General features: G+C 47.4%; 1 protein-coding gene across 2 annotated transcripts in view; it reads left to right on the top strand.

The window, feature by feature from the left end:
- MEI1 (meiotic double-stranded break formation protein 1) overlaps window positions 1-26,712 on the top strand; it is a 1,359,645-nt gene that overhangs the window by 1,277,901 nt on the left and 55,032 nt on the right. For both annotated transcript variants that reach the window (XM_077277434.1, XM_077277433.1), the window contains one exon: window positions 24,174-24,255. In XM_077277434.1, coding sequence (XP_077133549.1) covers window positions 24,174-24,255 — 82 coding nt within the window. The remainder of the gene's footprint in view (window positions 1-24,173; window positions 24,256-26,712) is intronic.

Below are 26,712 nucleotides of genomic sequence, written 5' to 3'. Positions count from 1 at the left end.
AAACTGCTGAGCTTAGGTGACAAGAGGCACACTGCCCAGGAGCTGTTACAGGGCATGACGGCTCAGACGGATCTTTGGCTGGCGCCGCTGAACCTGAAAGCAGGCATGGTCGTGTGTGACAACGGGCGTAATCTGGTGGCGGCTCTGCAACTGGGCAGACTCACACACGTTCCATGCCTTGCCCACGTGTTCAATCTGGTGGTTCAGCGGTTCCTCAAGACCTACCCCAATCTGTCAGATTTGCTCACCAAGGTGAGACGCATCTGTGCCCATTTCCGCAAATCCACCACTGATGCTGCCACCCTGAGGGCAGTGCAACGGCGCTTACAACTGCCAGCTCACCGACTGTTGTGCGACGTGCCAACGAGATGGAATTCCACCCTACACATGTTAAACAGGGTTTACCAGCAGCGCAGAGCCATTGTAGACTGTCAGATGACCACTTCCACCAGAACCGGTAGTCAAGTTAGTCAGCTTCCTCAAATCTACAATGAGGAGTGGACGTGGATGTCTGATATATGTAAGGTGTTAAGCCACTTTGACGAGTCAACACTGATGGTCAGCGGGGATGACGCCATAATCAGCGTCACCATCCCGCTGCTTTGTCTGCTGAAAAAATCATTGCTCAGCATGAAGTCTGAGGCGCATCGATTGTCACAGGAGATGGGGGAAGAAGAGTTGACTGAGAGCCAGAACACCAGCCAGTCTGTTTCTCAGAGTGTAACTGAGGAGGGGGAGGAGGAAGATGAGGATGAAGAGGAGGAGACTGTGGGCGAGACTGAAGACGGTACCCATTCCCTCTTCTCAGTTCAGCGTGTTTGGGCTGAGGAGGAGGAGTTGGAGGAGGAGGAGGAGGAGGAAATGGAGAGTCGGCCTGTTGCGGAGGGGGAATTCTTACGTGTTGGGACTCTGGCGCACATGGCTGACTTCATGTTAGGCTGCCTTTCCCGTGACCCTCGCGTGAGAAAAATATTTTCCACCAGCGATTACTGGGTGTTCACCCTCTTGGACCCCCGGTACAAGCACAACTTTTCCACTCTAATTCCTATAGAGGAAAGGAGTATGAGACTGCATCAATACCAACTGGCCCTGGTGCACAAGCTGAAAATAGCCTTCCCATCTGACACCGCTAGCGGCAGAGGACGTGGTTCTGAGGGCCAACAAGCGAGGGAGAGGAGGGGAGCAGGCAGCTTGTCAAGCGCTGGCAGAGGATCAATCTCCAAGGCCTTTGCCAGTTTTATGTCACCCATGCAAGAGTATGCCACCAATCCACAGTCTAGACAGAGTAGAGGCGAGATTTACAGAAAGATGGTGAAGGACTACCTAGGTGACCATACCAACGTCCTGCATGATCACTCTGCTCCATACAACTACTGGGTTTCAAAGCTGGACACGTGGCCAGAACTGGCACTGTACGCCTTGGGGGTGCTGGCTTGCCCTGCCGCTAGCGTGTTGTCAGAGCGGGTCTTCAGTGCAGCTGGTGGCATCATCACCGATAAGCGTACACGCCTGTCAACTGACAGCGCTGACAGGCTGACGCTTATCAAGATGAATAAAGCATGGATTTCTACAGATTTCCACTCGCCACCGTGTTAAAGCAGCTCAAACTGAAGTCTGTCATGTCACCGTGCCACTCTCCGTGCTGACGCTGCTGACGCCTCCACATGCTGGGTCTTCGCTACCTCCAAACTATGTAATTGTGCCACTCTGTGGCCTCAATGTGTAAGGAATGATGCTGCTGCCGCCTCCTCAAGGGTCCGTCACCGTGCCACTCTCCGTGCTGACGCCTCCACATGCTGGGTCTTCGCTACCTCCAAACTATGTAAATGTGCCACTCTGTGGCCTCAATGTGAAAGGAATGATGCTGCTGCCGCCTCCTCAAGGGTCCGTCACCGTGCCACTCTCCGTGCTGACGCCTCCACATGCTGGGTCTTCGCTACCTCCAAACTATGTAATTGTGCCACTCTGTGGCCTCAATGTGTAAGGATTAAGGAATGATGCTGCTGCCGCCTCCTCAAGGGTCCGTCACCGTGCCACTCTCCGTGCTGACGCCTCCACATGCTGGGTCTTCGCTACCTCCAAACTATGTAATTGTGCCACTCTGTGGCCTCAATGTGTAAGGAATGATGCTGCTGCCGCCTCCTCAAGGGTCCGTCACTGTGCCGCTCTCCGGCCTGATGCTGCCTCCGCATGCCGTGCCCATAGCTGCCATGCTGTGTCAGGCTCAATTTCGGTGTGTTTCACCTGCTACCTCATCAAAGTGGGTCACTCTGTCACCACAAAGCTGTTGGCCATAATTTGGCGTAATGGTGCATTTGGGCAGCCTCAGAGGCAACTATGCATGCTGCCCCTGCTGTTTCCTGTCCATTCCAGTGTTGTTTCCATCATTTTCTGAGCTTCCCAGGTTTTTAGGCGACCTTCCCTGTGCAGAGCTTTGGTCCCGCTGAAAAATGTTCGAGTCTCCCATTGACTACAATGGGGTTCGTTATTCGAAACGAACACTCGAACATCGGGAGATGTTCGACTCGAACAACGAGCACCCGAACATTTTAGTGTTCGCTCATCACTAATTATAAGGTATTTTAACTTTGCATTCTCCTACTTTGAACCTGCAGGACCGCCTGTCCTAACGGCACCAGACCTACTGCCTCTCCTTTCTATTACAGGACCGCCCCGTTCAGCCAGGGCCTACTGCCTTTCGCTACTATACTTGGTATAGACATAACATTCCTTTCAATTAGAGAACATTGAGCCAGCTCTATTTGGCTCCTATTAGGACTCACTTTCTAACCCCTACGGGTTCACTCTCTGTCCTTAGTAACGAACGAACTTTCTATGGGGACTCAGGGTTTACCTTCTATCCTCACCTTCATTACTACTTTCTTTACTTTCAACTAAGCAGAACTCTAAATCTACCCCTACGGGCTTTCTGCATCTTTCCTTTTAAAGAACATTATCTAGATTTCTCACTTTAAACAAATTAAACACACATAACTTTTCTTCATGCAAAACAATTACATTTCTTTCCAGAGCATCATCATCAGTATTTCTTCACATTTAACTAGTTAAAACACATACAACTTTTCTCGTTCAAACATTATCATTGCATTACTGTTCTAAAACAGTATCTTCTCATAAGTACGCTGTTGGACATCCCCTTTAAAAGAGAATCAAGTCTTTCTGAGGTAGCTCGTCTTCTCAGCCTACCAGTCTTTGCTCAGCAAAGGTTCCAGAACGGTATCTTCGCAAAGAGTCTTTAAATAAAACCAGTAGGAAGCGCCTTTAATAAGGTGCAAACTATTTACAAGAAAGTTTGGATCATGCACTGTTCATGATTTCTCAGTTTGTAAAACTTGTGCAAAACTGGTAGGAAAAGCAAACAATAGGGATCCCGGGTCAACTAAGGGATCCATAAGGAGTTAACCCTGGACGGGTTTAGCAGCAAACAGTACTCAAACAGTTAACTAGAAAACTATTTACATTCTTGAGAAACAATAAAATCTTACTGGGGTTCTGCAGAAGGCGACCTCTTTCCTGGCCTTACCAGGCCAACAGATCGCACCGGTGAGCCAGGACGCCGTTCCGGTCCCAGTAATGATAAAATCCCTCGCCGGGAGGTCCTCCTTGTCGGCAGGTGCACCCGTCCCTCCGGGGCGCGGCGAGGCTGAGCTTCTCGTGATTCCGCGGGGCCGGGTCCCGCTGCCTTCCCAACGGGATCATCCCCTTCTAGTGTTCCAGCAGCCTGGAGGGCAATGCATCGTTGGACACCTCGGGCGAACCAGCCCGTCTCGCCAGTGTCCCTCCTCCACCTCGTGTAGGTGACGGCATCTCCCGGCTCCAGGTCACGATCGAGCCTCCCGCTGCAAGGCTCCACCTCCTCCCGATCCACGCGGACCTGCAGTGGCTCTCCAATTTTCTGAATCACCCCTCTTCCATACCGGGGGTTAAAGGCCACCACTACACCCCAGTGTGAGGACGGAATCTCCGGAACACTGACCAGATCAAGTTGCTCTGCAGGCTGGGGCCGTCTCCGCCATGCTGTCATCAGACACCGTAAATGCTCGGCGTCCGGCATGATCTCTAGATCCGGTGTTGATAGCGTGCTCCCAGCCACGGCCAGTTGGGAGGGAACAGGAGACACTGGAGTCAGACGGATCTCCGTGGGCTGACCTAGCCGGGTGAGCACTCGGGCATTGGCCTTCAGCCGGCGGGCCAGCTGTTGGGCCTCAGCTGCGGCCACACCCTCTTCGGACAGCGGCAAAGGGGGTCGACCCATCGGCGGCCCTGTGAGGGTCAGACCCCGCAGTGTTGGCGTCTCTGGGGCTATTTCAGGCTGTGCAGCTTCAGACCGAACCGGGTCAGCTCCGCATGGTGCTCCGGGTGTCGCCATCTTTATTTGTCCTCCAATGTCCTCTTTTCGCGGTCTCTTTCGTGGGCGGCCCCGTCCCCATGGCCTCCACCCTCCAACCAGGATCAGGAGGCGGACCTCGGCTGTTGACGGGCACGTCCTCAGGGCACAGAAATACTTAGACTGGGCGGCCATTGCTGTTCGCGCTCTCCAGCTTGCCTACGCCCACTTCACGCCCCTCTTCTCTTCCTGCGCTCTCCTCAGCGCTACAATGGCGGCGGATTTTGGCGGCAACTGGCACAGCACAGTCTTTGCAATAAAGTACAGTTCAAACACAATAAATCACAGTCTCTAGGCACACATGACCTGATTCTTCAGGCTTAAGTAGATCCTGTTCGTGACGCCAAGTTGGAGCGCCCCCACACCGCCGCAGGGCCTAGGGGTACCCGGAGCCGGGCCTCTGGGTCTCAGTCCTGGGGTTGTCACGGTGGCTGGACCCGGTCCGTGGCCCTGTCCGTCAGTGGGGGACGTCCGGTGCAATAAGTGATGATGATGGTGCAGTAACGGTGGTGTAGCGGTGCAGTTGTGGGGTGCAGGTCGCGGTAAATAACGAGGACACCAGGTTGCAGTCTCTTTACCTCTTTACTGGAGATCTCTCAGTCCGCAGTCCAGAATACGGTTCACCAGGCTGCGCAAGTCCGGTCGGTCCGATGGCACCTCCAGAGTTCTCCTCACAGGTGGAAATCAGTGCCCTCCTTCTTAGCGCTATGTGTTGTAGTCCTTCCCTGCTGTGCTCACGGAAAGTACCCCACAACTGTCGTGTCTGTTTCTTAAGTTCCCTCACAACTCGATTCACTGATGTTCTTCTCGTATTCCATCCCTCCCTGTTATTCAGGTTGGAACGGCACCCGTTTGTCAGGTAGGCCTGGAGTTCTTCCGGGACCCTAGAGACGCCCCTCTCCCGCAATTGCCCCCCAAGACTTCATAGGTGATATGTGGTAGACAGCCCGCCTTAAACTGACTGCCCTGCCGCTGTTTGGAGTATGGCTTGAAGCTGTATGCTATTCCACTCCCTCGGCGTTCCGGCCACCGGTAATGCGCCTCAGTAGGATGTTGCTCCGGTCCTACAGCATGACCCCTACTGGTATTCTCCTTTTTGCTTGATCTCGTTTCTCACTCAGCACAATCTATCTCGCTTCTAGTCCTTTCTTGGGCACCGCCGCTATGCTGAGCAGGCACGGTCCCGTTACGTTCTTTCCAATGCCAAGCCTCTGTCAGGATCCCACCCCTGACAGAGACCCTACTGTCTCTTCCTCCACAACACCCTCTGCCACAAGGTGTTGCTTCGTTCAATCCAGTCAGCTTTCTCCTCTAACTTCCTGCCTGACCCCCAGTTTACCCACTATGGTGGGGAGTGGCCTAATGAATAGCACCCTTAGCTCCCCCCGGAGGCCCTGCTGTGAAACATATTGGTGTCTGTGATACCTGGTCAGATGAACTCCTTCAGTGCCATCGAACGCACCATGGCTCCCCATAGTGGCGGATCCACAGTACTGCAACGACCAGAACTCTGGGGCGCTGCAGTCTCAAAAATACATACCAAGTCTGCAAACACAAAAAACCAGCTCATAGGGCAGTGGTAACTGGGCTGACCATATATCTAATCCTAGCACCACAAATAGCAGCAGCCGGGGAACGTGCCTACGTTGGTTCTAGACGTCTCGCGCCAGCCGGAGAACTAACTAACCCTAGAAGGGAAAAGATAGACCTTTCTTGCCTCCAGAGAAAAGACCCCAAAAGTTGGATACAAGCCCCCAACAAATAATAACGGTGAGGTAAGGAGAAAAGACAAACGTAAGAATGAACTAGATATTTAGCAAAGAGAGGCCCACTGACTAATAGCAGAATATAGTAAGATGACTTATACGGTCAGCAAAAACCCTATCAAAATTTCCACGCTGGATATTCAAGAACCCCCAAACCGTCTAACGGCCCGGGGGGAGAACACCAGCCCCCTAGAGCTTCCAGCAGAATCAGGAATCACATTTAGTACAAGCTGGACAAAAAATAATAGCAATGCAAATAACCAAAAAACAAGGAAGCAAGACTTAGCTTAATTTTGCAAGATCCAGGACCAGCAGACAGGAGCAAACAGAAAGGAACTGATTACAACGATGCCAGGCACTGGACTGAGAATCCAGGAAGTTTATATAGCAACACCCCTGGACTAACGACCCAGGTGGGTGCCAAACTGAGGAAAGACAATCCCAGAGTCATATCACTAGTGACCACAAGAGGGAGCCAAAAAAGTCTAATTCACAACAGTACCCCCCCTTTAAGGAGGGGTCACCGAACCCTCACCAAGACCACCAGGGCGATCAGGATGAGCAGCGTGAAAGGCACGAACTAAATCGGCCGCATGCACATCAGAGGCAACCACCCAGGAATTATCCTCCTGACCATAGCCCTTCCACTTGACCAGATACTGAAGCCTCCGCCTGGAGAGACGAGAATCTAAGATCTTCTCCACCACGTACTCCAACTCGCCCTCAACCAACACCGGAGCAGGAGGCTCAACAGAAGGAACCACAGGTACAACGTACCGCCGCAACAAAGACCTATGGAACACGTTGTGAATGGCAAACGACACCGGAAGATCCAAGCGAAAGGACACAGGATTAAGGATTTCCAATATCTTGTAAGGACCGATGAAGCGAGGCTTAAATTTAGGAGAGGAGACCTTCATAGGAACAAATCGAGAAGACAGCCATACCAAATCCCCAACACGAAGTCGGGGACCCACACCGCGGCGGCGGTTGGCAAAACGCTGAGCCTTCTCCTGTGACAACTTCAAGTTGTCCACCACATGATTCCAGATCTGCTGCAACCTATCCACCACGGAATCTACCCCAGGACAGTCAGAAGGCTCCACATGTCCCGAGGAAAAACGAGGATGGAAACCAGAGTTGCAAAAAAATGGCGAAACCAAGGTAGCGGAACTAGCCCGATTATTAAGGGCAAACTCAGCCAACGGCAAGAAGGTCACCCAATCATCCTGATCTGCAGAAACAAAACACCTCAAATAAGCCTCCAGAGTCTGATTAGTTCGCTCCATTTGTCCATTAGTTTGAGGATGAAAGGCAGACGAAAACGACAAATCAATGCCCATCTTAGCACAAAAGGATCGCCAGAACCTGGAAACAAACTGGGATCCTCTATCAGACAAGATATTCTCAGGAATGCCGTGTAAACGAACCACATTCTGAAAGAACAAGGGAACCAGATCGGAAGAGGAAGGCAGTTTAGGCAAAGATACCAAATGGACCATCTTGGAAAAGCGATCACATACCACCAAGATGACAGACATACCTTGAGACACCGGAAGATCTGAAATGAAATCCATGGAAATGTGTGTCCAAGGCCTCTTCGGGACAGGCAAGGGCAAGAGCAAGCCGCTGGCACGAGAACAGCAAGGCTTAGCCCGAGCACAAGTCCCACAGGACTGCACAAATGACCGCACATCCCGTGACAAGGAAGGCCACCAAAAGGACCTAGCCACCAGATCTCTGGTGCCAAAAATTCCCGGATGCCCTGCCAACACCGAGGAATGAACCTCGGAAATGACTCTGCTGGTCCACTTATCAGGAACAAACAGTCTGTCAGGTGGACAAGAGTCAGGTCTACCAGCCTGAAATCTCTGCAACACACGTCGCAAATCCGGAGAAATGGCTGACAAGATTACTCCCTCTTTAAGAATCCCAACTGGTTCTGCGACTCCAGGAGAGTCAGGCACAAAGCTCCTTGAAAGAGCATCAGCCTTCACATTCTTTGAACCTGGTAAATACGAGACCACAAAGTCAAAACGGGAGAAAAACAATGACCAACGGGCCTGTCTAGGATTCAGGCGTTTAGCAGACTCGAGATACATCAGATTCTTGTGATCAGTCAAGACCACCACACGATGCTTAGCACCCTCGAGCCAATGACGCCACTCCTCAAATGCCCACTTCATGGCCAGCAACTCCCGATTGCCAACATCATAATTCCGCTCAGCAGGCGAAAACTTCCTAGAGAAGAAAGCACATGGTCTCATTAGAGAGCAACCAGGGCCTCTCTGCGACAAAACGGCCCCTGCCCCAATCTCAGAAGCATCCACTTCAACCTGAAAGGGAAGTGAGACATCAGGCTGGCACAAAACAGGCGCTGAAGTAAACCGGCGCTTCAACTCTTGAAAAGCTTCCACGGCTGCAGGAGCCCAGTTAGCAACATCAGAACCTTTCTTGGTCATATCCGTCAAAGGTTTAACAACGCTAGAAAAATTAGCGATAAAACGACGGTAGAAGTTAGCAAAACCCAAGAACTTCTGAAGACTCTTAACTGACGTGGGTTGAGTCCAATCATGAATAGCTCGGACCTTGACTGGGTCCATCTCCACCGCAGAAGGAGAAAAAATAAAACCCAAAAAGGGAACCTTCTGTACTCCAAAGAGACACTTTGAGCCCTTAACAAACAAAGCATTCTCACGCAAAACCTGAAACACCATCCTGACCTGCTCTACATGCGAGTCCCAATCATCAGAAAAAACCAGAATATCATCCAGATAAACAATCATAAATCTATCCAGATACTTCCGGAAAATATCATGCATAAAGGACTGAAACACTGAAGGAGCATTAGAGAGCCCGAAAGGCATCACCAAGTACTCTGTCATGATTCTCAATGGCGAGAGAACATAGCCCAGCATATATGAGAACTAGCTCTTGGAAGATGGAAACTATACTGACCATGAACTAAACCTGCCGCACAACTAGAAGTGGCCGGGTAGCATGCCTACGTTTTTTTATCCCTAGATGCCCAGCGCCAGCCGGAGAACTACCTAATCCTAGCAGAGGAAAAGACAGTCCTGGCTCACCTCTAGAGAAATTTTCCCAAAAGGCAGACAGAGGCCCCCACATATATTGGCGGTGATTTTAGATGAAATGACAAACGTAGTATGAAAATAGGTTTAGCAAAAATCGAGGTCCGCTTACTAGATAGCAAGAAGACAGAAAGGGCACTTTCATGGTCAGCAGAAAACCCTATCAAAACACCATCCAGAAATTACTTTAAGACTCTAGCATTAACTCATAACACCAGAGTGGCAATTTCCGCTCACAAGAGCTTTCCAGACACAGTAACGAAACAGCAGCTGTGAACAGGAACAAAATGCAAAAACACACAAGGACAAAAGTCCAACTTAGCTGGGAGTTGTCTAGTAGCAGGAACATGCACAGAAAGACTTCTGATTACATTGTTGACCGGCATGAAACTGACAGAGGAGCAAGGTTATATAGCGACTCCCACATCCTGATAGGAGCAGGTGAACAGAGGGGATGATGCACACAAGTACAATTCCACAAGTGGCCACCGGGGGAGCCCAGAATCCAATTTCACAACAGTACCCCCCCCTCAAGGAGGGGGCACCGAACCCTCACCAGAACCACCAGGGCGATCAGGATGAGCCCTATGAAAGGCACGGACAAGATCGGAGGCATGAACATCAGAGGCAGTGACCCAAGAATTATCCTCCTGACCGTATCCCTTCCATTTGACCAGATACTGGAGTTTCCGTCTGGAAACACGAGAGTCCAAGATCTTTTCCACAACGTACTCCAACTCACCCTCAACCAACACCGGAGCAGGAGGCTCAACGGAAGGCACAGCCGGTACCTCATACCTGCGCAACAATGACCGATGAAAAACATTATGAATCGAAAAGGATGCAGGGAGGTCCAAACGGAAGGACACAGGGTTAAGAATCTCCAATATCTTGTACGGGCCGATGAACCGAGGCTTAAACTTAGGAGAAGAAACCCTCATAGGGACAAAACGAGAAGACAACCACACCAAGTCCCCAACACAAAGCCGAGGACCAACACGACGACGGCGGTTGGCAAAAAGCTGAGTCTTCTCCTGGGACAACTTCAAATTGTCCACCACCTGCCCCCAAATCTGATGCAACCTCTCCACCACAGCATCCACTCCAGGACAATCCGAAGATTCCACTTGACCGGAGGAAAATCGAGGATGAAACCCCGAATTACAGAAAAACGGGGACACCAAGGTGGCAGAGCTGGCCCGATTATTGAGGGCGAACTCCGCCAAAGGCAAAAAAGCAACCCAATCATCCTGATCCGCAGACACAAAACACCTCAAATATGTCTCCAAGGTCTGATTAGTCCGCTCGGTCTGGCCATTAGTCTGAGGATGGAAAGCAGACGAAAAAGACAAATCTATGCCCATCCTAGCACAGAATGCCCGCCAAAATCTAGACACGAATTGGGTCCCTCTGTCAGAAACGATATTCTCCGGAATACCATGCAAACGAACAACATTTTGAAAAAACAGAGGAACCAACTCGGAAGAAGAAGGCAACTTAGGCAAGGGAACCAGATGGACCATCTTAGAGAAACGGTCACACACCACCCAGATGACAGACATCTTATGAGAAACAGGCAGATCCGAAATAAAATCCATCGAGATGTGCGTCCAAGGCCTCTTCGGGATAGGCAAGGGTAACAACAATCCACTAGCCCGAGAACAACAAGGCTTGGCCCGAGCACAAACGTCACAAGACTGCACAAAGCCTCGCACATCTCGTGACAGGGAAGGCCACCAGAAGGACCTTGCCACCAAATCCCTGGTACCAAAGATTCCAGGATGACCTGCCAACGCAGAAGAATGAACCTCAGAGATGACTCTACTGGTCCAATCATCAGGAACAAACAGTCTACCAGGTGGGCAACGATCAGGTCTATCCGCCTGAAACTCCTGCAAGGCCCGCCGCAGGTCTGGAGAAACGGCAGACAATATCACTCCATCTTTAAGGATACCTGTGGGCTCAGAATTACCAGGGGAGTCAGGCTCAAAACTCCTAGAAAGGGCATCCGCCTTAACATTCTTAGAACCCGGTAGGTAAGACACCACAAAATTAAACCGAGAGAAAAACAACGACCAGCGCGCCTGTCTAGGATTCAGGCGCCTGGCAGACTCAAGGTAAATTAAATTTTTGTGGTCAGTCAATACCACCACCTGATGTCTGGCCCCCTCAAGCCAGTGACGCCACTCCTCAAAAGCCCACTTCATGGCCAAAAGCTCCCGATTCCCAACATCATAATTCCGCTCGGCGGGCGAAAATTTACGGGAAAAAAAAGCACAAGGTCTCATCACGGAGCAGTCGGAACTTCTCTGCGGCAACACCGCCCCAGCTCCGATTTCAGAAGCGTCGACCTCAACCTGAAAAGGAAGAGCAACATCAGGCTGACGCAACACTGGGGCGGAAGAAAAGCGGCGCTTGAGCTCCCGAAAGGCCTCCACAGCATCAGGGGACCAATCAGCAACATCAGCACCCTTCTTAGTCAAATCAGTCAATGGTTTTACAACATCAGAAAAACCAGCAATAAATCGACGATAAAAGTTAGCAAAGCCCAAAAATTTCTGAAGACTCTTAAGAGAAGAGGGTTGCGTCCAATCACCAATAGCCTGAACCTTGACAGGATCCATCTCGATGGAAGAGGGGGAAAAAATGTATCCCAAGAAGGAAATCTTTTGAACCCCAAAAACACACTTAGAACCCTTCACACACAAGGAATTAGACCGCAAAACCTGAAAAACCCTCCTGACCTGCTGGACATGAGAGTCCCAGTCATCCGAAAAAATCAGAATATCATCCAGATACACAATCATAAATTTGTCCAAATAATCGCGGAAAATGTCATGCATAAAGGACTGGAAGACTGAAGGGGCATTTGAAAGACCAAAAGGCATCACCAAATACTCAAAATGGCCCTCGGGCGTATTAAATGCGGTTTTCCACTCATCCCCCTGCTTGATTCGCACCAAATTATACGCCCCACGGAGATCAATCTTAGAGAACCACTTGGCCCCCTTTATACGAGCAAACAAATCAGTAAGCAGTGGTAACGGATATTGATATTTAACCGTGATTTTATTCAAAAGTCGATAATCAATACACGGCCTCAAAAAACCGTCTTTCTTAGACACAAAGAAAAAACCGGCTCCTAAGGGAGATGACGAAGGACGAATATGTCCCTTTTCCAAGGACTCCTTTATATATTCTCGCATAGCCGCGTGTTCAGGCACAGACAGATTAAATAAACGACCCTTAGGGTATTTACTACCCGGGATCAAGTCTATGGCACAATCGCACTCCCGGTGCGGAGGTAGTGAACCAACCTTGGGTTCTTCAAAAACGTCACGAAAGTCAGACAAGAATTCAGGAATCTCAGAGGGAATAGATGATGAAATGGAAACCAAAGGTACGTCCCCATGAGTTCCTTTACATCCCCAGCTTAACACAGACATAGCTCTCCAGTCGAGGACTGGGTTATGAGATTGCAGCCATGGCAATCCCAGCACCAAAACATCATGTAGATTATACAGCACCAGAAAGCGAATAACCTCCTGGTGATCCGGATTAACACGCATAGTCACTTGTGTCCAGTATTGTGGTTTATTACTAGCCAATGGGGTGGAGTCAATCCCTTTCAGAGGTATCGGAGCCTCCAATGGCTCCAAATCATACCCACAGCGTTTGGCAAAGGACCAATCCATAAGACTCAAAGCAGCGCCAGAGTCGACATAGGCGTCCGCGGTAATAGATGACAAAGAACAAATCAGGGTCACAGATAGAATAAACTTAGACTGTAAAGTGCTAATTGAAACAGACTTGTCAGGCTTCTTAGTACGCTTAAAGCATGCTGATATAACATGAGTTGAATCACCACAATAGAAGCACAACCCATTTTTTCGTCTAAAATTCTGCCGCTCGCTTCTGGACAGAATTCTATCACATTGCATATTTTCTGGGGTTTTCTCAGTAGACACCGCCAAATGGTGCACAGGTTTGCGCTCCCGCAGACGCCTATCGATCTGAATAGCCATCGTCATGGACTCATTCAGACTCGCAGGCACAGGGAACCCCACCATAACATCCTTAATGGCATCAGAGAGACCTTCTCTGAAAATCGCCGCCAGGGCGCACTCATTCCACTGAGTAAGCACAGACCATTTGCGGAATTTTTGGCAGTATATTTCAGCTTCATCTTGCCCCTGAGACAAGGACATCAAGGCCTTTTCCGCCTGAAGCTCTAAATGAGGTTCCTCATAAAGCAACCCCAAGGCCAGAAAAAACGCATCCACATTGAGCAACGCAGGATCCCCTGGTGCCAATGCAAAAGCCCAGTCTTGAGGGTCGCCCCGGAGCAAGGAAATTACAATCCTGACCTGCTGTGCAGGGTCTCCGGCAGAGCGAGACTTCAGGGACAAAAACAATTTGCAATTATTTTTAAAATTTTGAAAGTGAGATCTATTCCCCGAGAAGAATTCAGGCAAAGGAATTCTAGGCTCAGACATAGGTGCATGAACAACAAAATCTTGCAAATTTTGTACCTTTGTGGCGAGATTATTCAAACCTGTAGCTACACTCTGAAGATCCATTTGAAACAGGTGAACACAGAGCCATTCAAGGATAAGAAGGAGAGAAAGAGAGGAAGGCTGCAGTATAGGCAGACTAGCAAGTGATTCAATTAAGAGCACACTCAGAACTAGAGGAAAAAAAAAAAAAAAAAATTGTAGCAGACTTCTTTTTTCTCTCCTTTCTCAGCCAGTAATTTAACCCTTTTTTTTGCGGCCGGTCAAACTGTCATGATTCTCAATGGCGAGAGAACATAGCCCAGCATATATGAGAACTAGCTCTTGGAAGATGGAAACTATACTGACCATGAACTAAACCTGCCGCACAACTAGAAGTGGCCGGGTAGCATGCCTACGTTTTTTTATCCCTAGATGCCCAGCGCCAGCCGGAGAACTACCTAATCCTAGCAGAGGAAAAGACAGTCCTGGCTCACCTCTAGAGAAATTTTCCCAAAAGGCAGACAGAGGCCCCCACATATATTGGCGGTGATTTTAGATGAAATGACAAACGTAGTATGAAAATAGGTTTAGCAAAAATCGAGGTCCGCTTACTAGATAGCAAGAAGACAGAAAGGGCACTTTCATGGTCAGCAGAAAACCCTATCAAAACACCATCCAGAAATTACTTTAAGACTCTAGCATTAACTCATAACACCAGAGTGGCAATTTCCGCTCACAAGAGCTTTCCAGACACAGTAACGAAACAGCAGCTGTGAACAGGAACAAAATGCAAAAACACACAAGGACAAAAGTCCAACTTAGCTGGGAGTTGTCTAGTAGCAGGAACATGCACAGAAAGACTTCTGATTACATTGTTGACCGGCATGAAACTGACAGAGGAGCAAGGTTATATAGCGACTCCCACATCCTGATAGGAGCAGGTGAACAGAGGGGATGATGCACACAAGTACAATTCCACAAGTGGCCACCGGGGGAGCCCAGAATCCAATTTCACAACAGTACTCAAAATGACCTTCGGGTGTATTAAATGCAGTTTTCCATTCATCTCCTTGCTTAATGCGCACAAAGTTGTACGCACCACGAAGATCTATCTTGGTGAACCACTTGGCACCTTTAATCCGGGCAAACAAGTCCGACAACAGAGGCAAAGGATACTGAAATTTAACAGTGATTTTATTCAGAAGCCGATAGTCAATACAAGGTCTCAAAGATCCGTCCTTCTTGGCCACAAAAAAGAATCCCGCACCAAGAGGGGAAGAGGATGGACGGATATGCCCCTTCTCCAGAGATTCCTTGATATACGAACGCATTGAGGTATGCTCAGGTACAGACAGATTAAATAATCTTCCCTTAGGAAATTTACTACCTGGAATCAACTCTATAGCGCAGTCACAGTCCCTATGAGGAGGAAGAGCACTGGAGCTGGACTCACTGAATACATCCTGGTAATCAGACAAATACTCAGGAACTTCCGAAGGAGTAGAGGAAGCAATAGACACCGGCGGGGAGTCACCATGAATTCCCTGACAGCCCCAACTTGACACAGACATTGCCTTCCAATCCAAGACTGGATTATGGGTCTGTAACCATGGCAGACCCAAAACGACCAAATCATGCATTTTATGCAGAACAAGAAAACGAATCACCTCCCGATGTTCAGGAGTCATGCACATGGTTACCTGTGTCCAAAACTGCGGTTTATTTTCCGCCAATGGCGAAGCATCAATACCTCTAAGAGGGATAGGATTTACCAATGGCTCAAGAACAAAACCACAACGCTTGGCAAACGACAGATCCATAAGACTCAGGGCAGCACCTGAATCCACAAACGCCATAACAGGGTAGGAGGACAATGAGCAAATTAAAGTCACAGACAAAATAAATTTAGGTTGCAAATTACCAATGGCGACAGGACTATCAACCCTAGTTAGGCGTTTAGAGCATGCTGATATAACATGTGTAGAATCACCACAGTAAAAACACAACCCATTCCGATGTCTATGATTTTTCCGTTCATTTCTAGTCTGAATTCTACCACATTGCATTAAATCAGGTGTTTGTTCAGACAACACCACAGGATTCGCGGCTTTGCGCTCCCGCAAACGCCGGTCAATTTGAATAGCCAGCGCCATGGAATCATTCAGACCTGTAGGAATGGAGAAACCCACCATCACATTCTTAATGGCTTCAGAAAGGCCATTTCTGAAATTTGCGGCCAGAGCACACTCATTCCACTGAGTAAGCACGGACCATTTCCGAAATTTTTGGCAATACACTTCAGCTTCATCCTGCCCCTGAGAAATAGCCAACAAGGCTTTTTCTGCCTGAATTTCAAGATTGGGTTCCTCGTAAAGCAATCCGAGCGCCAGAAAAAACGCATCAACATTTGCCAATGCCGTATCTCCTGGCGCTAGCGAGAAGGCCCAATCCTGAGGGTCGCCCCGTAAGAAAGAGATAACAATTTTTACTTGCTGAGCTGAATCTCCAGATGAACGGGGTCTCAGAGATAGAAACAATTTACAATTATTCCTGAAATTCCTAAACTTAAATCGGTCTCCAGAGAACAGCTCAGGAATAGTATTTTAGGTTCAGACATTGGACTACTGGTAACAAAATCTTGTATACCCTGCACACGAGCAGCAAGCTGATCCACACTTGTAATCAAAGTCTGGACATTCATGTCTGCAGCAAGCACGAGCCACTCAGAGGTAAAGGGGAGGAAAAAAGAGAGGAAAGAAAAAAAAAAAAAAAAACTCAGACTTTCCTTTCTTGTAATCCCACTTCTGCAATGCATTAAACATTCAACCTTGGCCTGGCATACTGTTATGACCCCAATGGCAGAGGGTCTCAAAAATACATACCAAGTCTGCAAACACAAAAAAACAGCTCATAGGGCAGTGGTAACTGGGCTGACCATATATCTAATCCTAGCACCACAAATAGCAGCAGCTGGGGAACGTGCCTACGTTGGTTCTAGACATCTCGCACCAGCCGGAGAACTAACTAACCCTAGAAGGGAAAAGATAGACCTTTCTTGCCTCCAGAGAAAAGACCCCAAAAGTTGGATACAAGCCCCCAACAAATAATAACGGTGAGGTAAGGAGAAAAGACAAACGTAAGAATGAACTAGATATTTAGCAAAGAGAGGCCCACTGACTAATAGCTGTTGTGAAATTGGATTTTGGGCTCCCCCGGTGGCCACTGGTGGAATTGAACTGGTGTGCATCATCCTCTCTGTTCACCTGTTTCCATCAGGATGTGGGAGTCGCTATTTAGCCTTGCTCCTCTGTCACTTCCATGCCGGTCAACATTGTAATCAGAAGCCTTTCTGTGCATGTTCCTGCTGCTAGACAACTCCCAGCTAAGTTGGACTTTAGTCCTTGTTTGTTTTTGCATTTTGTTCCAGTTCACAGCTGTAGTTTCGTTTCTGTGTCTGGAAAGCTCTTGTGATCTGAAATTGCCACTCTGATGTTATGAGTTAATACTAGAGTCTTAAAGTAATTTCAGGATGGTGTTTTGATAGGGTTTTCAGCTGACCATGAAAGTGCCCTTTCTGTCTTCCTGCTATCTAGTAAGCGGACCTCAATTTTGCTAAACCTATTTTCTTACTACGTTTGTCATTTCATCTAAAATCACCGCCAATATTTGTGGGGGCCTCTGTCTGCCTTTCGGGGAAATTTCTCTAGAGGTGAGCCAGGACTATATTTTCCTCTGCCAGGATTAGTTAGTCCTCCGGCCGGCGCTGGGCGTCTAGGGATAAAACGCAGGCTACGCTACCCGGCTACTGTTAGTTGTGCGGCAGGTTTAGTTCATGGTCAGTTTAGTTTCCATCCTTCCAAGAGCTAGTTCTTATGTTTGCTGGGCTATGTTCTCTTGCCATTGAGAACCATAACAGTTTGACCGGCCCAGAAAGGGTTAAATTAATTGACAGAGAAAGGAGAGAAAAGAGAAATCTGCTGAAGATTTTTTTTTTTTTTTTCCTTCAGTTCTGAGTGTGCTTGTAATTGAATCTCTTGCAAGTCTGCCTATATTGCAGCCTTTCTCTCTCTCTCTCCTTCTAATCCTGGAATGGCTCTGTGTTCACCTGTTTAAAATGGATATTCAGAGTTTAGCTGCAGGTTTGAATAATCTCACCACGAAAGTTCAAAATTTACAAGATTTTGTTGTTCATGTTCCTATATCTGAACCTAGAATTCCTTTGCCTGAATTTTTCTCGGGGAATAGATCTTGCTTTCAAAATTTCAAAGATAATTGCAAGTTGTTTTTGTCCCTGAAATCTCGCTCTGCTGGAGATCCTGCTCAGCAGGTCAGGATTGTGATTTCCTTGCTCCGGGGCGACCCTCAGGATTGGGCTTTTGCATTGGCTCCAGGGGATCCTGCGTTGCTCAATGTGGATGCGTTTTTTCTGGCCTTGGGGTTGCTTTATGAGGAACCTCAGTTAGAACTTCAGGCGGAAAAGGCCTTGATGTCCCTATCTCAGGGGCAAGACGAAGCTGAAATATACTGCCAGAAATTCCGTAAATGGGCTGTGCTTACTCAGTGGAATGAGTGCGCCCTGGCGGCGAATTTCAGAGAGGGTCTCTCTGATGCCATTAAGGATGTTATGGTGGGGTTCCCTGTGCCTGCGGGTCTGAATGAGTCCATGACAATGGCTATCCAGATCGATAGGCGTCTGCGGGAGCGCAAACCTGTGCACCATTTGGCGGTGTCTACTGAGAAGACGCCAGAGAATATGCAATGTGATAGAATTCTGTCCAGAAGTGAACGGCAGAATTTTAGACGAAAAAATGGGTTGTGCTTCTATTGCGGTGATTCAACTCATGTTATATCAGCATGCTCTAAGCGTACTAAGAAGCTTAATAAGTCTGTTTCAATTGGCACTTTACAGTCTAAGTTTATTCTATCTGTGACCCTGATTTGTTCTTTATCATCTATTACCGCGGATGCCTATGTCGACTCTGGCGCCGCTTTGAGTCTTATGGATTGGTCCTTTGCCAAACGCTGTGGGTATGATTTGGAGCCTCTTGAAACTCCTATACCCCTGAAGGGGATTGACTCCACCCCATTGGCTAGCAATAAACCACAATACTGGACACAAGTAACTATGCGGATTAATCCGGATCACCAGGAGATTATTCGCTTTCTTGTGCTGTATAACCTACATGATGTGTTGGTGCTTGGATTGCCATGGCTGCAATCTCATAACCCAGTCCTTGACTGGAAAGCTATGTCTGTGTTAAGCTGGGGATGTAAGGGGACGCATGGGGACGTACCTGTGGTTTCCATTTCATCATCTATTCCCTCTGAGATTCCTGAATTCTTGACTGAATATCGTGACGTTTTTGAAGAACCTAAGCTTGGTTCATTACCTCCGCACCGGGAGTGCGATTGTGCCATAGATTTGATTCCGGGTAGTAAATACCCTAAGGGTCGTTTATTTAATCTGTCTGTGCCTGAACATGCTGCTATGCGAGAATATATAAAGGAGTCCTTGGAAAAGGGACATATTCGTCCTTCGTCATCTCCCTTAGGAGCCGGTTTTTTCTTTGTGGCTAAGAAAGATGGCTCTTTGAGGCCGTGCATTGATTATCGGCTTTTGAATAAAATCACGGTTAAATATCAATATCCGTTGCCACTGCTGACTGATTTGTTTGCTCGCATAAAGGGGGCCAAGTGGTTCTCTAAGATAGATCTCCGTGGGGCGTATAATTTGGTGCGAATTAAGCAGGGGGATGAGTGGAAAACCGCATTTAATACGCCCGAGGGCCACTTTGAGTATTTGGTGATGCCTTTTGGTCTTTCAAATGCCCCTTCAGTCTTTCAGTCCTTTATGCATGACATTTTCCGTGATTATTTGGATAAATTTATGATTGTGTATCTGGATGATATTTTGATTTTTTCGGATGACTGGGACTCTCATGTCCAGCAGGTCAGGAGGGTTTTTCAGGTTTTGCGGTCTAATTCCTTGTGTGTGAAGGGTTCTAAGTGCGTTTTTGGGGTTCAAAAGATTTCCTTTTTGGGATATATTTTTTCCCCCTCTTCCATCGAGATGGATCCTGTCAAGGTTCAGGCTATTTGTGATTGGACGCAACCCTCTTCTCTTAAGAGTCTTCAGAAATTTTTGGGCTTTGCTAACTTTTATCGTCGATTTATTGCTGGTTTTTCTGATGTTGTTAAACCATTGACTGATTTGACTAAGAAGGGTGCTGATGTTGCTGATTGGTCCCCTGCTGCTGTGGAGGCCTTTCGGGAGCTTAAGCGCCGCTTTTCTTCCGCCTCTGTGTTGCGTCAGCCTGATGTTGCTCTTCCTTTTCAGGTTGAGGTCGACGCTTCTGAAATCGGAGCTGGGGCGGTTTTGTCGCAGAGAAGTTCCGATTGCTCCGTGATGAGACCTTGTGCTTTTTTCTCGCGTAAATTTTCGCCCGCCGAGCGGAATTATGATGTTGGGAATCGGGAGCTTTTGGCCATGAAGTGGGCTTTTGAGGAGTGGCGTCATTGGCTTGAGGGGGCTAGACATCAGGTGGTGGTATTGACTGACCACAAAAATCTAATTTATCTTGAGTCCGCCAGACGCCTGAATCCTAGACAGGCGCGCTGGTCGTTGTTTTTCTCTCGGTTTAATTTTGTGGTGTCCTACCTGCCGGGTTCTAAGAATGTTAAGGCGGATGCCCTTTCTAGGAGTTTTGAGCCTGACTCCCCTGGTAATTCTGAACCTACAGGTATCCTTAAGGATGGAGTGATATTGTCTGCCGTTTCTCCAGACCTGCGGCGGGCCTTGCAGGAGTTTCAGGCGGATAGACCTGATCGTTGCCCACCTGGTAGACTGTTTGTTCCTGATGATTGGACCAGTAAAGTCATTTCTGAGGTTCATTCTTCTGCGTTGGCAGGTCATCCTGGAATCTTTGGTACCAGGGATTTGGTGGCAAGGTCCTTCTGGTGGCCTTCCCTGTCTCGAGATGTGCGAGGCTTCGTGCAGTCTTGTGACGTTTGTGCTCGGGCCAAGCCTTGTTGTTCTCGGGCTAGTGGATTGTTGTTGCCCTTGCCTATCCCGAAGAGGCCCTGGACGCACATCTCGATGGATTTTATTTCGGATCTTCCTGTTTCTCAGAAGATGTCTGTCATCTGGGTGGTGTGTGATCGTTTCTCTAAGATGGTCCATTTGGTTCCCCTGCCTAAGTTGCCTTCTTCTTCCGAGTTGGTTCCTCTGTTTTTTCAAAATGTGGTCCGTTTGCATGGTATTCCGGAGAATATCGTTTCTGACAGAGGTACCCAATTCGTGTCTAGATTTTGGCGAGCATTCTGTGCTAGGATGGGCATAGATTTGTCTTTCTCGTCTGCTTTCCATCCTCAGACTAATGGCCAGACCGAGCGGACGAATCAGACCTTGGAGACATATTTGAGGTGTTTTGTGTCTGCGGATCAGGATGATTGGGTTGCTTTTTTGCCTTTAGCGGAGTTTGCCCTCAATAATCGGGCCAGCTCTGCCACCTTGGTGTCTCCCTTTTTCTGTAATTCGGGGTTTCATCCTCGATTTTCTTCTGGTCAGGTGGAATCTTCGGATTGTCCTGGAGTGGATGCTGTGGTGGAGAGGTTGCATCAGATTTGGGGGCAGGTAGTGGACAATTTGAAGTTGTCCCAGGAGAAGACTCAGCTTTTTGCCAATCGCCGGCGTCGGGTTGGTCCTCGGCTTTGTGTTGGGGACTTGGTGTGGTTGTCTTCTCGTTTTGTCCCTATGAGGGTTTCTTCTCCCAAGTTTAAGCCTCGGTTCATCGGCCCGTACAAGATATTGGAGATTCTTAACCCTGTGTCCTTCCGTTTGGACCTCCCTGCATCTTTTTCTATTCATAATGTTTTTCATCGGTCATTATTGCGCAGGTATGAGGTACCGGTTGTGCCTTCCGTTGAGCCTCCTGCTCCGGTGTTGGTTGAGGGCGAGTTGGAGTACGTTGTGGAAAAAATCTTGGACTCTCGTGTTTCCAGACGGAAACTCCAGTATCTGGTCAAATGGAAGGGATACGGTCAGGAGGATAATTCTTGGGTGACTGCCTCTGATGTTCATGCCTCCGATTTGGTCCGTGCCTTTCATAGGGCTCATCCTGATCGCCCTGGTGGTTCTGGTGAGGGTTCGGTGCCCCCTCCTTGAGGGGGGGGTACTGTTGTGAAATTGGATTTTGGGCTCCCCCGGTGGCCACTGGTGGAATTGAACTGGTGTGCATCATCCTCTCTGTTCACCTGTTTCCATCAGGATGTGGGAGTCGCTATTTAGCCTTGCTCCTCTGTCACTTCCATGCCGGTCAACATTGTAATCAGAAGCCTTTCTGTGCATGTTCCTGCTGCTAGACAACTCCCAGCTAAGTTGGACTTTAGTCCTTGTTTGTTTTTGCATTTTGTTCCAGTTCACAGCTGTAGTTTCGTTTCTGTGTCTGGAAAGCTCTTGTGATCTGAAATTGCCACTCTGATGTTATGAGTTAATACTAGAGTCTTAAAGTAATTTCAGGATGGTGTTTTGATAGGGTTTTCAGCTGACCATGAAAGTGCCCTTTCTGTCTTCCTGCTATCTAGTAAGCGGACCTCAATTTTGCTAAACCTATTTTCTTACTACGTTTGTCATTTCATCTAAAATCACCGCCAATATTTGTGGGGGCCTCTGTCTGCCTTTCGGGGAAATTTCTCTAGAGGTGAGCCAGGACTATATTTTCCTCTGCCAGGATTAGTTAGTCCTCCGGCCGGCGCTGGGCGTCTAGGGATAAAACGCAGGCTACGCTACCCGGCTACTGTTAGTTGTGCGGCAGGTTTAGTTCATGGTCAGTTTAGTTTCCATCCTTCCAAGAGCTAGTTCTTATGTTTGCTGGGCTATGTTCTCTTGCCATTGAGAACCATAACAAATAGCAGAATATAGTAAGATGACTTATACGGTCAGCAAAAACCCTATCAAAATTTCCACGCTGGATATTCAAGAACCCCCGAACCGTCTAACGGCCCGGGGGGAGAACACCAGCCCCCTAGAGCTTCCAGCAGAATCAGGAATCACATTTAGTACAAGCTGGACAAAAAATAATAGCAATGCAAATAACCAAAAAACAAGGAAGCAAGACTTAGCTTAATTTTGCAAGATCCAGGACCAGCAGACAGGAGCAAACAGAAAGGAACTGATTACAACGATGCCAGGCACTGGACTGAGAATCCAGGAAGTTTATATAGCAACACCCCTGGACTAACGACCCAGGTGGGTGCCAAACTGAGGAAAGACAATCCCAGAGTCATATCACTAGTGACCACAAGAGGGAGCCAAAAAAGTCTAATTCACAACAGGGCCTTAGATGACGTCACGGCTTGTGATTGGTCGCGGCCGCCCATGTGACCGCCACGCGACCAATCACAAGCTGTGAGGTAATTCTCAGGTCCTAAATTCCTAGAATTAGGAATTTAGGACCTGAGAATTACGTCATGGCTTGTGATTGGTCGCGTGGCGGTCACATGGGCAGCTGCGACCAATCAGAAGCCGTGACGTCATGGAAGGCCCTGAACGCGCTCATTTTAAGCAAAGAAGGCTGCCGGTTACCAGCGGCGATGTCCAGGGGCCTCCGGAGAGGTGAGTATATCAATATTTTTTATTTTAATTCTTTATTTTACACTTAAATGTGGATTCCGATACTGATTTCCGATATCGCAAACATATCAGAACTCGGTATCGGAATTCCGATACCAGATTCAGAAGATCGCCGACCTCATGGCCGACCCCACACAGGGGTCGGGTTTCATGAAAACTGACTTTGCCAAAAGTCGGTGACTTCTGAAAATGGCCGACCCGTTTCGCTCAACCCTAATGATCAGTCTTCTCCTTGTTTGAGATGAAAGTTTAGAGGGACGGCCAGGTCTTGGTAGATTTGCAGTGGTATGATTCTCCTTCCATTTCAATATGATCGCTTGCACAGTGCTCCTTGGGATGTTTAAAGTTTTGGAAATCATTTTGTATCCAAATCTGGCTTTAAACTTCTCCACAACAGTATCACAGGCCACATTGGATCATACAGAGATCCACAATGAACTTCTGGAGTGAGTTTGCTGTAAAGGGGCCGAATAAGATTGCACGCCCCACTTTTCAGTTTTTGAATTTCCACAAAAATTTATAATAACCAATAAATTTCGTTCAACTTCACAATTGTGTTCCACTTGTTGTTGATTCTTCATCAAAAATTTACATTTGGTATCTTTATGTTTGAAGCATGATATGTGGGAAAAGGTTGAAAGTTCCAGGGAGCTGAATACTTTAGCAAGGCACTGTATATACTGTAAATACATTTCTTCTACAGAGCAATGAGTTTAGTTTTCAATTAACTATCTGATATTATTTACCACATTGCAGTCCTCTTTTTTGTTTGAAACACAGAAAGACGTTCTTCTTATGCAAGCAACTGTGGACTGTTTTGGATCTCTTTTAGATTTTCTGCATGACAAGGCACCTGATCTTGGTAAGAGTAAAGATAATAGAGACAGAGACGCATAAGTAGTGACAATAGATGTGATAGTTTAGCATGCTACTTAATAGATTTTTTAGCTACAGGCTTTTAATGTGCATATATCTGAAAGATGCATAACCATTTTTCACACTGATTGTCAGTTTGCTTCACTTTAGGACCATGTAGGCTAAGGAAAATGTATTTCAAAGTGTTTTTTTTCCTGCATATATAAACAAAACGAATTCATTCCCTTAACCCCTTCCCAACATAGAATGTACTGGCATGGTGACACTGAACTCAACCTGTTTCATACTCAGCGTGTACCAGCTGGATCAGTGTTTTATGAGTCCTGCAAACCTCCTCTTACCTGCCATAATTCCTAGTTACTGATTTATATGTCCGACGTGATGTCATGCATGTGTCCCACCACAAAGCACCTGACGTGGCCACTAAATCAGGGTCCTGTGAATTGATTCAATATTGGAATGCCACTGTCAGTCATTGACACTGTAATTTTGTATGGCGCCATTATATTGCATAAGAGTTCTAGTGCCCACTTGCCCTCTGTCAATACACCCATGGCTGCCATCTACTATATTTTATATAGCAAAATTACTGATTCCCTATGCAGCCCAACCTCATGCACTAATTTTACAATATACAGCAGTACTGCCCCCTGCATCCTAGGGGTGTATCTCTCCTTCCACAAGAATTCTCTGCTATGTTTTCAGTTAAAAGTGTCCATAAACTTCTTCTCTAATCCTCCATACCCAACATCTCATCTGAGGATTTTACAGGGGGAGGGAGGTTCTATGTCTTGCATGTGAACGAGCTCCCTGCGACTGGATAACTCCATTGAGGTGCAAAAGAAAAGAGCACAATTTGTAGGTACAAAGAGCCATGCAGTATTCATCCAAATTTCTAATAGTAGATAATGGATAATGGATAATTGTAGATAATTTCTGCGACTCAGCAAATTAGGTCTGTTAATAGTTGGACTCTGGAATACTTCCAGCAACAGACTTTGCTATAGCATATGGTGGCATCAGTAGAACAACATACATTGCAAAGTATAGAATTTGACACCATGGCACATGAGTGACGGATGCCACTGTATAGGTGAACAAGTAGATTGTTAGTTTGTAAACAAGAAAAAGATAAGAAAAATAAAAAAAAATCATAGGCTCTAGTTTTTATTTGGAAAATAAAATCAGTATGCTTTATTGTTTTAAAGGACTCAAAAATAGTGCCAAGTACACGTGGCTGGGAGAGGAAGGGGTTACAACAATGATGCAATACATATTGAAACGTATAATTTTATCAAGATGTTAATGTGGACATGTTATTTACATCAGCAAAATAAAATATTGCAAGCCAAATTGCTGCTCCAGGTCCAGGACAGACAAGGGAGAATAGAGATGATGCATCCCTTTGTCAGGTACTTCTGGGACACTGAGCTGTCAAATTGCTGAGGCTGAACTTGCTTATAGGATTGGCCATATGGAGGAAGGCAGGCAGAGATCAGAGTGGGCACATTTGTGTCATGATTAGGGAGGAGCGAATAGCTTCAGATAACTCCTTATCCAAATAGCTATAGTGCTTATGTGAAAGGCATAGACAGGGCCGTAGTTGTGGCTGAGTATATCTGATTAAGCGCGCCCTGGCCTCCCGTCACATATAAACAATGTCCCTTTTCTTGCATACCTTCTGCTGCACCCTCTGCACTGTCAGGGTCCCATTGGAGCGGCTGAAGTTTGGCTGCTGGTGTTGTTGAGCACAAAGACACAGAGTCCAATTCAAACTGTAAATGAAGAACTTTACTTAGTTTCAATCACAGCACATCCACATCAGTTACAGCATCAACACAGAGAACTGCATTGTTCACATCTGTTACTTTCCCTGTGTATTCACCTATTCCTTCCAGGGGTTCCCCGGGTCATACCGAACCGTTCGGTACTGCAGCATCCTCCCTGTCCAGCATGACTACTCTTAGGGGTTCCCTCATCTATTTCACCCCAGACAGAAGGGCTTCAGCCCATGAAGATAGCTTCCACATTTTCAGAGGGACCTGCATCTTTCTCCTGCTGCAATTCTTTAATTGTAACTCTCTGATCCACTGGCACTGGATGGCCAGACCCCCTTCATAGAATGCTGCATAGCTGATGCGCTGTCCCAGGCTCTTAAGCCCCTCGGGACATCTGGTGCTCCCTAACTTCTCTGATCTGTCTCAGCTGCTCCCAGTGTTCACTAAGCTCTAAACAGGAAGTCCTCCTATCTTATCTCACAGTGACCCCTCCTATGAGTTAACTGTAGGCTAATGTGCCCCATCTAGTGCTTCAACTGAGGTACTACACTTTCCTTATAATAAAGAAATTTACATTGGATAGCAGCACATAAAATGGCATACTAAATACGGCAACATAGCAGCACACTTGAACAAATCAGCAATTACAATAATATAAAACATCC

This window comes from Ranitomeya variabilis, chromosome 8 (genome assembly GCF_051348905.1).
Source record: "Ranitomeya variabilis isolate aRanVar5 chromosome 8, aRanVar5.hap1, whole genome shotgun sequence".
In the NCBI taxonomy this organism is placed as follows: Eukaryota; Metazoa; Chordata; class Amphibia; order Anura; family Dendrobatidae; genus Ranitomeya; species Ranitomeya variabilis.
This window is presented reverse-complemented; position numbering and strand designations above follow the sequence as displayed.